The following is a 14,664-nucleotide window of genomic DNA, read 5'->3' as shown; positions in this document are numbered from 1 at the left end:
AAGACCCTTTCAGCCCTGTGCCACCAAAGGAAGAAACTCAAGGCTGGGAGTTAAGTGGTATTCCAAGTCCCCCAAAGAGAAGAATGTTGCCAGTTCCCACTAAACTCTCTGCGACTACCCTTAAACTGGTGGGAATCAAGGGGGACAAGCAAATGGGACTTCAAAGCCCCTGTAAGGCCACCAGCCTGTTCATCAAGGCTGAGGGAGGTGGGGGCAGTCCAGTGAAACTCTCATAGCTCGTGCTTTTGAAGTTTGATCCACTGCTCTCATTAGCTGAGCAGCACAGCCAAATGACAGCTGCTGGTCTTGTGAAGCTTAACTTGCTGGGGCATTGGCTACCTATGGAGATGCTGGGAGAGACGGGCACCAGGAAGTGGGAAAAAGAAAACTCTGTCATCTCTTAACTTCAAGCAATGAAAAATGGAGCAGAGGTAGAGACAGGAGGGCAAGCAAGAGAAAAACAGCTGAAAGTATTTGGAGAAATTTTCTTGTATGGCTAAAATCTCTGTAAGAAGTATACTGGTTTTTCTTATGAGACAAATGAAAGCTGTTTAATCAGAAACATGATATAACATGAAGATCTAAAGAAATACAGATGATAAATGCACGCATATATCTTTATTTAGAATTTTGTTAGACACTTTAAATTGAATCTATTTTTATAAGTATTTAGTATAATGACACAATAAGGAAACATTTTCAAACCCTTCATGGACACCAAGACTGTAAGCACTGCCTGCAGGAATTTGGTGCTTCTGTGCCACCATGTGACAGTCACCTAAAATTGCAGGCACCAATCTTAAAAGGAATAACAAAGTTCAGGAAGGTATGTTTTAAAAGTCTACTGCTATAAACATGGCCTCAAAACTCATACACACACAAATCCCACTCATTTTTCAGGACTTAGAGAAACAGCTGTCCCTGGAGTGTGACAGATTTATTACAGAGACTCTCTGAATTGCTGCTATAGGCAGACACTAATGGGACAAGGAGGAAACTCTCAATTGGTGTTAAAATAAAGTTCATTGAGTATTATTTGCAAAAGTATAAATAAGAAGGCAGTTTGAATGCCCATCATCATGGAAATGATTAAACAAACTATGGCATATCCACACAATAAAATATTAAGGAGCTGCTAAAATGTGCACCAGATCTTCACATACTGATAGAAGTGTATCTATGACATATTTAGATACAAAAAGCAAGTTGTTGAACAGCATGCATAATATGAATTAAATAATCCTTAAAGTGTATGCATTTTTCCATAAAAAGGTTCAAAAATATATAGAACTATTTACATTGGTTACCCAAGGGAGGGTAAGACATTTTACTTTTAATTTTATGCTGTTTAACACAATTTGAATTTTTTTCCAGTGAGTATAATTTAATGTTTTTCTTTAAGCAAAGTTCCATAATTATAGAAGTTGTATAAAAGACAGTTTGCTCCACCTTTAGCATGTACCCCTGATACACAGAAAGAGAAGCTCTCAGCAATTCCGCATCCTTCACTACACTCAAGTCTTACCCAGCTGTAGAGCAGTGGGCCATCCTATGCTATAGCCTTAGGGGAAACTAGGACAGACAAAGCATGTTGGTCATGAGATTTCTGACTAGAAAAGAGTGAGCCTCAAAAAGAGAACTGCTGACGTGTCTCTCTAATCTGTTCCTCTTTCTTGAATCTATTCCCTCTTCTCTATTCTTAACTACCCCCACCCTGATCCACCATTTCTCTCATTACTCCAACATCCTTTAACCCACTCATTTGATTCTAACTACCCTGATCTTAAGCTTGTTCCTTCCAAGTCTAAGTAAGCAATCTCCCTAGAACACACTGGTCTTTCCAGAATTGAAATCCAAACGTGATTTTCCCCATAGTAGAAACCTGTTACATGCTTATCAGCCTGGCCCTCCATGTCTGCCTAACCTTTGATTCCTCAAACTGTTGAGATATCCATATGCTTTTACAACAGAACCCCAGAATACATTTTTAAAATTTCCTATTCACAGAGAAGAGACTAATTGCCTTAATATATAAAAAGCCCCTATAAATCCTGAAGTAAAAAACCAATGACCAACAGAAAAACAGGCTAAGAATTTTAAAAATAGTTCTCAAAAAGGAAATACAAATGAACCCTAAAAACATGCAGAGATTTTCAATGCCACTTAAAATACAAGAAATACAAACTAAACTACAGTAAGATGCCATCTGTAACTATCAGAGGGACAAAGTTCAACAAATGTAATAACATACTCTGATAGCAAGAATGTGCAGAAATAGGCACTCTCATGCATTGTTCAGTATAAACTGGTAAAATCTCTATCAAGGACAGTTTGGTAACACATTAAAAATTTAAACGTGCTTAACCTTGACCTAGAAATTTCATATGAAAGGTATTCATTCTAAGGATATACTTATAGTATCCAACATGATGAATTTCCAAGAATATTCACTAAAGCATCATTTATAATAGAAAAAGACTATAAACAACCTAAATTTCCATCACAAAGAATTGGTTATATAAATTATGGCGTATTTGTAAGTAGAATTCTATGCAGCCATCCAAAAGGATGAAGTTGTTTTATATTTATTGACTTTGAATTATTACTAATAGAAACTACAGGAACAAAGTTAAGTACATAGATATATTTGTTTGTGCTTTTTGAGACAGTCTCCCTCAGTGGCCCAGGCTGGAGTGCAGTGACGCAATCTCAGCTCAACCTCTGCAACCTCTGCCTTCCAGGTTCAAGAAATTCTCATGCCTCAGCCTCCTGAGTAGCTGGGACTACAGACATGCGCCACCACACCCAGCTCATTTTTGTGTTTTTGTAGAGATGAAGTTTCACCATATTGGTCAGGCTGGTCTCAAACTCCTAGCCTCAAGTGATCTCCCCGCCTCAGCCTCCCAAAATGCTAGGATTACAGGCATTAGCCACTGCGGCCGGCCTGTTTCTAAATACCTGAAATAAATCAGAAATGATATAACGAAACAAGGAACATTGGTTGCCTCGAGGGAGAAGAATCAATGGGAACACGAGTAAAAAGGGGACTTACTCTTGACTTTAACCTTTTACTCCCTTTCTTTAATTTTTAAATTTAAACACGATTCAAAAAACTGATAAAAGCTTGCCTGTACCAGCATATCCTTCAAATACTATACCCAAATCCATTTTCTTTCATGCACAGAGTTATTCTCTCACCTAAGCCACGAACCTCATCCAGTTAATCCATGCAGACTGACCCTACACCCATCAAATTTACGGTTGATTCATATTATTCTCCTGTTTTAAAACAAAACCGGACCTTCAGTGAGTCCCCATTGCCCTCAGAGAAAAGTTTAACCCATTAAAAAGACATTCAAACTCCTTTACCAGCCAGCCCCAACCTGTGAGACTCCAACCTAGTCTCAGCTACACCACGTGGCTCACCATACCTCTCTTACTATGCTTATAAAGTTTCCTCCCATCTCCCATCCTCCCTTCCCTAACAAAATTATATATGGCCTTTGAGGTCTATGTCAAATTACCTCTTTGAATGTTCCCTACCTCCAGAAAGAACCAATAAATTTTTTCTCTGTACTCCTAAGAATACTTTGCTTATCCTACAAGAAGTTTACTGATTAAAATTATTAGTCATTTATGGGTCTACAGATTACTACATATAATCTATCGTTACCTCTCTTAGACTGAAAATCCCTTAAAGAAAGAAACCAAGCTCATTCATCATGTATTCCTAGCACCTAAATTCCTAGCCTGGCACACACAGTTACAGTTGTGTTACACACACACACACACACACACACACACACACACACACGGTTCACAGTCACCATTTTCCCCCACATTCCTCATTTATCAAATTGAATTAAGAATCTTGTTTCTCCAAGGCTATTTCTACGTGGTTGGTTAATGTGTGTCCAGAATAACATGGTGCTACCTACGCAACTATACTTCCTAAGTTTAAGCCAGGCCCTTGTGGTTGATTGTTTTTCCTACATCTTGCACAGCTGTCTGGTATTGGTTTGACTTCACTTATTATTATTGAATATGCTGATTGGCTGCAGATAAAAGAAGTGCTGGTTTGTCTCCCTGAGAATGATTACATTTGATGACTTAGGTATGCATAACAATTTGGAGAATCAGAGTTACCATTTCAGGAGCAAATGGATATGAAATAAAATCTCTAGAGGGTGAAAGTGCTGACCTGCTCTGCTGCTTTACTCTTAAGCATTCTAATTCTAAAGATACTATAAAATGTCTTAAATGGAAAAAAAAAACCTAGTTATCCAAGAACTATTTATGATAGTTATTCACTATGCTTCTATTTATTATGCTTCTACTCAAATACAGCTTTTAGTAACTCTGGTTCTTGAGGCAATAAAAAAGGTGGTGGGGAAAACAGCTTAAATGTCCATCAACAGGTGAATGGATAGAACAAACTGTGGTACATTCATACAATAGACTACCTCTCAGCAATACAAGGGAATTAATAATTGATACATGAAACAACATAACATATCCCAAAATAAGTATGCTGAATGAAAGAAGACAGACCAAAAAAAGTACACATTGTTTTATTCAATTTATATAAAATCCTAGGAAATGCAAACTAATCTAATAGTGCCATAAAGCAGATCAAGGATTGGTTAGAGATGGAGTAGAGGCCAGGGAGGGGTAGGAGGGAAGAATTACAAAGTGTCATGAAGAAGCTTTTGGGTGATAAGTATGTTCACTATATTAATTACAGTGATTGTTTCATGGGTATATATATTTATTTGTCAGATTGTCAAAACTCATAAAATTGTAGTCCCTTTTATGCATGGTTTTGCTTTCTTCAGTTTCAGTTACCTGTGGTTAACCATAGTCTAAAAATATAAATGCAAAGTTCCAGACATAAACAACTCATAAGTTTTAAATGACACGCCATTCTGAGTTGTGTGGTGAAATCTTGCACCATCCTGCTGTGTCCCACCTAGGGCATGAATCATCCCTCTGTCCAGCATCTCCATGCTGTATATGCCACCTGCCCATTAGCCACTTAGTAATCATCCAGGTTATCAGATCAAAGACACAGTATACATGGTTGTGATACTATCCGAGGTTTTAGACACCCAATGTGCGGATTGGAACATATCCACCATGAATAAGAGGGACCACTATACTTTAAAATGTGTAATTTATTATATGTCAATTATACCTCAATGAAGCTGTTTTTTTTTTTAAGTGGCAGGAAGAAGACAGAGGTGAGAGAAGGGAGAGGGAGAAAGAAGTCTGTCCGAGAACATACCTATACAATTCTATCTTAAAGTGGTTTTCAAAGAAGAGGGAATGTTCAACACTTGCAAAATACCCTTCCAGAATGACATTTTCCTGAAAATGTCATTTTCTAAGAAGGTAGGAATTGTATTTTTGAAAGGAGCATCCAGGTTGCAAGCAGATGATTAATTATCATGGAAAATCATTGATGTATCATCGCAATTTCACAGTGTTTCTTACAGTTAAAATAAAGCTCCTTCATATCTCTCATAAAGGTATTATAAAGCTTTAATTGATTTGTGTTGGTGAAAACCCTTGGTTACCATCATGGAAAATAATTTAATTAAGTATCAAAATATAAACATACAACTTTGAGTATGATTTTTATATTTTTCTTTATAATAAATATTGGAGGGTACCAGCTAGTTTAACACATTAATAAACCAGGGGAGACTCAGACCCTAGAGGCTTGCACATCGGTTGATTTAATGTCAAATATAGAATCTAAAGAGATGTCTAAAGAAACTTGTGTAGCTACCTCTACTACTGGATAAAATCTTGCAAGTACCACTTGGCCCCTCATTAAAAAGCAATAATGGTTTATGCAGGGTTAACTAAGGAATACAAATCTCTAGGCTTACTCATACATTTTCTTTTATGGGAAGGTTGAGAAGAATAACTTTACCGTCAGCATGACAGTAAAGAAATACAGTAAAAAATGACAATAGCGATCAGGAGGACAATATAGACTCATATGGAAAAAGAAAAACTAAGAATTTGATTGAAAAATATTTGAGTCACAGGCTGTATCTAAGGTAACAGACACAGCATTCAGTATAATGCTTGATTGCACTTTAAGAGTATCATTCAGTAGCAATCCACACACACTAGGTCTTCAGTAACTGCTAGACATTATTATTCATGATTTTGGAAGTGAAATTGGAGACTGTAATTTAACATCCAGTCAACAGGTCTGGAGATCAAAGTCCCTCACTATTTGCAAGGTAGAAATAAAGAAGATGTTCTATGATATCTCTATTCCAATTAATATAATCAGACATGGGATAGTAGAGAAAACTCATCCAAGAAAGTGTTGATCATTAGGCAGAAACAAGAAGATTCTTTTAAGAAATAAATACATTAAGAAGGACTCTTTGCTGTGGATCTTTATACTGGTGACCCACAGCAAACTGGAGAATAACTTTCACATTTTGGGATGAAAATGTCATTATGAGGCAGGTACAGATTGCAGTTCGTTATGGTCACCTGTAAAAAGCTCTGCAATTTGTAAGGCTAGAGAGAATACAGAAGTCACCAGTCACTGTGGAAATTTAAATTTAAATATAAGTCAAGTAAAATTAAAAATTCATTTCTGCAGTTGCATTGGCCACATTTCAAATGCACAACAGACACATGTAGTTAGTGGCCCCCATATAGAAGAGGGCAATATAGAATATTCCATCATCACAAAAAGTTCTAGTGAACTGCATTGGGCTAGAAGGAAGTAGAGGCTAACATAAGGATGCCAAGTAAGAAACCCTGTAATACTGTATTTGAGAAAGAGAGTGCTCATTGGTTACAAAGGGGCCATATCATTCAACCTCCAAAGGGGAAAAGGGACCTTGGGTTCATACTCTCCTAGCCTGGCTTTCAATAAATAATCTAGAGTTAAAGCGCTCTCAATGCCCTTGTGCCCTCTGGGACCTCAAAAACTAAATGTGTGTTTTCCATAAAATATTAAGTCAAGAGAAAGTAAGACAGCACACTTAATGTGAAATAAAGTTCATATACTCCTGTTTAAACACAGATTAGAATTTCTGTCAGAACAATGCCAGTGAAAAGTTGACATTCTAATTAATACAATTTACATTATAAAGCACTGAATATCTTTATCTTGCTATTATGAAATGCCCTCTTTTAAAAAAAATTGAAACTCTACTCAACAGGGAAATGAGTACTAAGGACAGTATGTAAAAACCCATGTACAAGAGAGGTGGTTAGGGTCACTGGCATTTTTACACACCATCGACTCAGGTATCTAAAAAGGGAAGCAATACACTCATCCTCTACCACACAGTTTTGTCATTCTTTATCATCTGCAAGGCTATTTGCATGCAGCAATAGGATTTTAAGGCTGTTTTTCTGTTATAAAACATGCTGCAAAACACAAAACACCAAAACCTGAAACATTCTCTCTTTCCTCTCTTTTCTCCCTCTCCATCTCTCCCTTCTCTCTCTCACTTAACATCATAGAGAATAACAGTTGTGGAACCCTACAAACTCGCATACATGTAGGACTCCCACATAATGTTTATTCAATCCAAATTCTGAGTGTGTAAGAGGGGCAGAAAATCAACCCCACAGTTGGGCACCCAAGGATTCATGTTCATTGCCTTTGTCAATTTTATGCTATCAGTGAAAGGAATAAAGATGAGATCCTTACAGCTTGAATTTTCATTTCCTATGACACGTGCTTTTTCTTCATGCTTTATCACACTCCACTACTTGGTTTCCACCCCTTCATAATTGATATCGGCCATTTGAAGCATTCAGTAAAAACCTCATGAGGTTCATCGAATGTCCCCCAGTCTATAATTCTTGCTTTTAACATATTCAGAAGCAAATTTATCTGAGTGTTTTCCACTTCCCCTCCATGGTTTTCTCTATGCACAGGGATGAGTGTGACAGTTGTATTAATTATATGCTGAAAAACCCACATAGCAGCAAAAATGATGGAGATCATCATTTTAAATATTTTATTAAAATAACCCAGTGTAGAACAGATAATGTAGACCCTCTTGATAATGAGAGGTTCATTAATTTTACAAGAATTCTAGAAAGCTTAGAATGGTCATCAAAATCATTTTTCATTTATTTGTTTTTTAAGAAAGGGAAAACGTTCAGTTGTTCCTTTAGAGAACAAGGGTATAATAAAATTTTCTAAGGTATTTTTAAATAATCACTTATCCTTCCAGAAAAAGCTTTGAAAAGGTAGCTTGAAATAGAGATTATTTAGGTTTCATGGTATTACTTGAAATGTCTGTAAATTTGCAGCTTCTGTGACCCATTAAAACTTGGTTTCATTGACATATAGTAATCTTTGATAAATAAAATTGATATTTCCTATAAACAAACAAGCAGTACATTAAAATCCTTTGATTATTGACAGCAAGAACAACACAATCTTGCCTACCAAGTGTGTCTCCAGATACAGTTTAAGGCCATCCATCTCTGCTTTAGGGGGAGTCCAATTCTCTGTAGTTTCCATGGCTTCATTTAACCATTGAATGAATTCATCCAGTTTGTTTACAAACCCCTTGTGAGAGGAAAGAAAAGGGGGAAAAAGAGGGCAAGAAAGCATGTTAGTTGGTTATTCTGTAAAAAGCCAATATTAAACGTTCCAAACTTTATCCATGATCAAATCCATCCCACCACACTCCTATCCTAGTCTCATCTTTGCTGTAATGGAATTTCCACTATTTCTGGACCTGAAGTCTTATCAAAATGGGAAAGAAATTGTCAATGCTTCCCTCTCAGTTTTTCTCTAGGATCACTTTTCTGAGGAATTTAGATTGGATTGGGGGGTGTCACTGTATGGATGCCTCAAAACATCAAAACATTTCTGGTGTCTGACAAGCATCCCCCTGCCAAAAAATCAGGTCAGGTCTGCTAGGAACGCTCATTGGCTTTGGGGGATAAAAGCATTCCTGTAAAGATGGTGTTCTTCACTCAGAAGCCTGTGGAGTTCAGTTGCCATAGCTGAACTAGAAATATATTTTAAAATTACATAAGTATTTACAGGTCCTTGGACGAGTTCTGTCCACAGCCCAAATGTCTGTGTCTAAGCCTGTATGCTACAAAGGAAGGAAGCGTAGAAAGTGGGACCAATGAACAAACATAAATACTTGGCTTCGGGTATGTACAGACATAAAGATATATTCTTGGCTAGGAAGCACAAATCACAATAATCTTGTAATTTTTCAAATAGTGGTTATAAAATTTTATTGACCATTTAAAAGAATACATCTGTAGAAACAGAAAATATTTTGAAAATATGAAAGCCCAACTGCAAACCTAAGTGAAAGAAATGGGGCTGGGCTCCTGCTTTCCACGTCTGGGTAAACAGCACCACCTGGAGGTCATAAGGAGCAAGGGCAGGCTTCCACACATAGGAATGGGTTGAGATGCCATTTCCCTATTAAACTTAACCCATTGTTCAGATTTGCCTTTCAAATAATCTTGATTAATATTTTTAAGGCTTAACTGAGGATGTCCTGAGACTGAAGTGGAAAAGGTAAAAGTAAATATTTTTTATAATGCTTCTCACAAACTAGGCTTTGCCATTAGGGTTTTTCCTAGATAATATTTTAAGATTCATAACCCTTTAATTGGAGCAATTAGAGTACCTCAAAAAAAAAAAAAAAAAAGAGAAAAAGAGAAAATGGAATTGTGGAGAGTGTAAGTAAAAGGACAAATAACACTCAGGAACACAAATTGTTTATTAGAGGGGGACAAAGCAGAGATGTGGGCACAGAGTCCCACAGAGTCAGATCATACCATACTGTTATGCTCTGGTATGTTGCCAACCTGTGTAGATAGAGCTCAGTCTATCATCCCACATAGTGACATATCATATGTTTCCCATATTCATACATGCTTCCAAAAGCTTTCCCTATTGAAAATCTCTCTATTGTACCAAGTCTCCAAGGACAGTCACACCCAGGGACACATATCACAACCAGATTTCACAAATGCAAGATTTCTCATTTATATTCCTTTGAAAATCTATCCCAATCAGTTAGATTTGATAAAACTAATGAGAAATATCATCTTAGAGACATCATAATCACAAACTGAAACCTATACAATTACAATTGGCTGAGCTGGGTACTATATGGTAGTTTAACATGCCTCCAGTCCTAGACTCCAACCCTAAACTGATTGATAATATCATTAAGGTTTCTGTTGGTCATCACTCAGAAGATTTTCTTCCAGGTGAGGTGAAAATATGTCCAACGGAGAAGGTTTCATAAATTTCATACAATGTATTCCCTTACTAAGTGAATTTTCTGGTGATCTACCAAACTCAGCCTTTTTATCTAATTTTCTCATATTGCAACTCTTTCCAAATGCCAAGAATCCCTGCAAGATCATTCATTTTGCCCCTTCTCCTATCTTTAGGGTATCAGTTTGCCTGTTCTTCTGCCTTTCCTGCATTTGCATAAGTTTGAGAGTTGCTTTGCTTTTCACTTCCTCCCAAATACTTGACTCTTTTTTTTTTTTGAGACGGAATCTCGCTCTGTCGCCCAGGCTGGAGTGCAGTGGCCGGATCTCAGCTCACTGCAAGCTCCGCCTCCCAGGTTCACGCCATTCTCCTGCCTTAGCCTCCTGAGCAGCTGGGACTACAGGCGCCCGCCACCTCGCCCAGCTAGTTTTTTTGTATTTTTTAGTAGAGACAGGGTTTCACCGTGTTAGCCAGGATGGTCTCGATCTCCTGACCTCATGATCCGCCCGTCTCGGCCTCCCAAAGTGCTGGGATTACAGGCTTGAGCCACTGCGCCCGGCCTACTTGACTCTTTTAATGTAGAAGTTACACTTATTCAAGCTCAATCTTCTCAGTAGTGTCCCATCTGTTCAAAATGTTATTCCCCAAATTCCTACCTAGGGCTCAGAATATTTCACAGGTTCATATCTGACTTGATGTTTACCATAGATCCCTTCAGATGTGTACAGTAAACCTGTGAGCAGAAGTAAGGGCAGAATCTGTTAGAACTCCAGTCCTAATTCTCGATACTCTCATAATTAAAATTTTGGTGAAAACTTAAGATACCCTTTGCTGACCAGATGGACTTACAGAAATATTGTCTGTCATCGGTGGATGCTAGTCAGAAAAGTAGAATTTAGATGGTTTATAAATGGGAGATGAAAATAGTACTTTATAGTACTTACAGCATTAGTTTTTACTGTTGTATTTAGAATTGTGTTGTTATATCTGTGTATATAAATTGGTTTGGGGAGAAAATTAAGTCAGAAAGTATATTATTTAGTGAACAAGTGGTTAAATCCAAGAAGATAAATAGTTAAAGACATTATTTGAAAGGTAATTAGTTATAAGTCATTCATGATCTTCTCCCCTTCAAAAACAAACAAACAATAACCTGTGTGTGTATGTGAGTGCATGGCTGCTTCATCATAAAAGGTTAGTCTTAGCCGAAGAGTACTAAACAATGTGTCAGGTTTCCTAACAGAACCATAATTACATAGTTAGCTGAAATCTGTGAGATGCAGATTAGACAAAACCCATTGGTCCTGGGTGAACATTTCTGGATGGCACCTCTGTGTATCCCAGTCAGATAGCAAAACAAGGCTGTCTGATATAGGGGAAACAGGAGTCCTCTCAAGGATTCTCTCTGGGTTTCTTCTGAATTATATCCCATCCTCACAACTTTTTATTTGTTGTACATTTCCTAACTCTTTTCTTGCCAACACTAAAAAGTTTCATCACTCACAATAGAAACCTGAGAAATCCCAGTATTCCTAACTTATAATAAAAGCTAAGCACCCCTTCCCTTTAGGGAGATCTAGCTTTCCACCTCCCTTCCTGCTTCTATGTGTAGCCTCAAGAATACAAACAGAAATCATGAAAGCAAGCAAAACTGGAGTCCATTCAATTCATGATACATTTATCACATGCTATTTTTCCACCTCACTCAGCCCCCTCTATCTGTGTACTATCACCAGGTTTCTGTGTATAGTGGACAGTGTACTAGGTACTCTCCCCCTGTGATGAGATGTGCTTAGAAAGACCAAGAAAGTGCCACTCTATACACAGACCATGTGGATGTGCAGATGTGGTCACATTCGGACACACACAACAAATATTTGATGCCCATTTTCAGAAGTTCTGCTGGCATCTTTGTGGTGTGAATGAAAGAAAACAAGGATGACATAGGAAAATGGAAAAAATATTTTAAAAATTATTTTGAAACAGATCAAATCCTAATGCAACAAATATTGATCATTTATTCATTCATTTAACAAATGTTTATTAAGTGCCTTCTATGTGCAAAAAAGCACACTGCTAGACATTGTTGAGAATACAAAGATAAATATCATTGTGGCAAAAATTTCAGCAGAACATAAAGCATGTCTAAGCCCTGAATTCAAGTAATTTTAATAGTCAAAAAGAATTTTACAATAAACAAAGAGTTGGGACACTCTCCTGGATATTGTGAAATTATTATATCTGTATCAAAATTCTGTCTGTATCCAAGTTTGCTCTCATTCTTAGTATTGGCCTACCTGTGTGTGTTTCTAATATTCCGAATTCAAATTTACTTCTCTAGAAAGTCAGAGGACTATAAAAATCAGATTTTCTTCATGACATAATCCAATGCCACCACTGCACTACATGAAAAGTACATTTTATGCATATTCTACTCTCTGCCACAGGCTGAATTACAAACCTTTGAAAGGCTACATTTTAGCCTTCATTGTTCAAACTCCTGCTGCTGTATCTGTTCAGTGTCCTGTTATTTTCTACCAGTGTCCTTATCGTCCCTTTCTGCTTCTTCTTCCATTACTTTTCTTTGCCTCCCTGACAAGCTGTCCAGGAGCACATGGAGGGTGACCTAGTCCATGAGATCTGTACTCCTGCCCACTCTCACGGATTGTTTCCTTCTGAGTGAATCTTTGTCATACTCCTATTTTATACAGGCTTTGAGAGCCTGTAGACCCTTGTTTGGCACCAAGCCAGGATTCAACCCCCAGAAGAAATCCTGGTCATCAAACCTGGGAGAAAATGGAACAGTGGTTGGCCCTCCTAACATCAGTTGTCAGCATACCTGCTACTCCCAAATCATTTGTATTGTGAAAGTTCCTTCGTGAGGGTGAAAACTTACTTTTAAACTTTCTAAAACATCAATCTCTTTAAAGACTAAGATGCACAGTGAAAGTACATGCAAATGTGTACTCACTGGTTTGTGAAAAATAATTTGCTAGAGCCTTTGGCTGGCTAAAATACACTTGAAGATTATTTTCACAGTGAACACTTACAGTCAAATCTTGCAAAGTGCTACACTCTCCCAACAAGTTAAGAATGCTCATTATTTCTTTTCCTAACTCTTTCTCCTCTACAACAAGCCTTGTTTGGTTAAATATAAACTGTCTTGGTAGTTACCTTTGCCCTCTGGCAAGGTTGTCATATGGAGCTAGAATAAAAAGGAGGGCCTTCCTTGTGCCATATGTGAGGCCAGGGAACAACCACACAGTGGAAAACAAGATATGGCCCCTGCCTGGTGTTATTGAAAGTCTAGGGGTGATTTTTTAATGGGATTAATTATAGACTAAAATAAAGTGAAAAATTCTATCTCTACAAGACGAAAGGGGAAATATACAGCAGGAAGTAAATGCTGTGTCATCACCACAACTCTTCGAGATGGTGTTGATTACGGTCATTTTACAGATGAGGAAACTGAGGGTCAGAGAAGGTAAGTGACTTGGGATTTGAATATGGATCTCACTCCAAAGTCTATTCCTCCCACAGTACCACACCACCCTCTAGAAACAGCGTTCCTGCAGACAAGTTATCAGATCCAGGTAATGGAGAAGTAGCATTTATTCCCAGTTTTAAAGTCTTGGCACTGAGATAAAATTCCCTGAGTCCTAAGTCTCTTACCCGTCTCATTCACTATTTTCTGTTGTTTTTTTCTAAAACAGAATTTGTGATGAGACTAAATACTTAACAAGAAACACACTTATTTTTAGAAAGCAAAGATTACTGTAAAGTTCATTTCTAATGCACAGAAAATTTAAATGAAAAATTTAAGGGAGTTACATGTTTGAATGAGCCCATTCTACCAGTGCTCAGTTACAGATGGGCTTGACTCAGTTTAATCACAGAGGAGATGGCCCTTAGTTCTCAGAAGGCAGTTGAGCCACCTTTCTGAACTGCTAATTCCTTTTGGTATTTGCTGTTTGGAAGTGTATGTGAATGTGTGTGTATTCATCCTCAGAGTAATTCATATCTATTTGTGGACAGAGAAATTAGGTGTGATGTCTGACTCAGTCTAGATCAAGTTAGCTGCCTCCACACAGAAACATGCTGAAGAGTATCAAAAAAGTGAACTATTTTCATTAGATTTTATGTATTTATTTATTTATTCTTTTTTTTTTTTTTTTTTTTTTTTTTTTTTAGAGACAAGGTCTCTCTAGAGATAAAGCTAGAGTGCAGTGACATGATCATAGATCACTGCAACCTCCAACTCCTGAGCTCAAGGAATTCTCCTACCTCAGTCACCCGAGTAGCTGGGACTACAGGTGTGCACCATCACACCCAGATTATTTATTTATTTATTTATTTATTCATTCAATCATTCATTCTTGTAGAGACGGGGTCTCACTATGTTGCAC

General features: G+C 37.4%; 1 protein-coding gene across 2 annotated transcripts in view; it reads right to left on the bottom strand.

Moving 5' to 3' along the window:
• AKAP6 (A-kinase anchoring protein 6) overlaps positions 1-14,664 on the bottom strand; it is a 526,643-nt gene that overhangs the window by 257,956 nt on the left and 254,023 nt on the right. For both annotated transcript variants that reach the window (XM_015143518.3, XM_077940883.1), the window contains exon 5: positions 8,447-8,569. In XM_015143518.3, the coding sequence (XP_014999004.3) occupies positions 8,447-8,569 (123 nt within the window). The remainder of the gene's footprint in view (positions 1-8,446; positions 8,570-14,664) is intronic.

This window comes from Macaca mulatta, chromosome 7 (assembly GCF_049350105.2).
Source record: "Macaca mulatta isolate MMU2019108-1 chromosome 7, T2T-MMU8v2.0, whole genome shotgun sequence".
Lineage (NCBI taxonomy): Eukaryota > Metazoa > Chordata > Mammalia > Primates > Cercopithecidae > Macaca > Macaca mulatta.
This window is presented reverse-complemented; position numbering and strand designations above follow the sequence as displayed.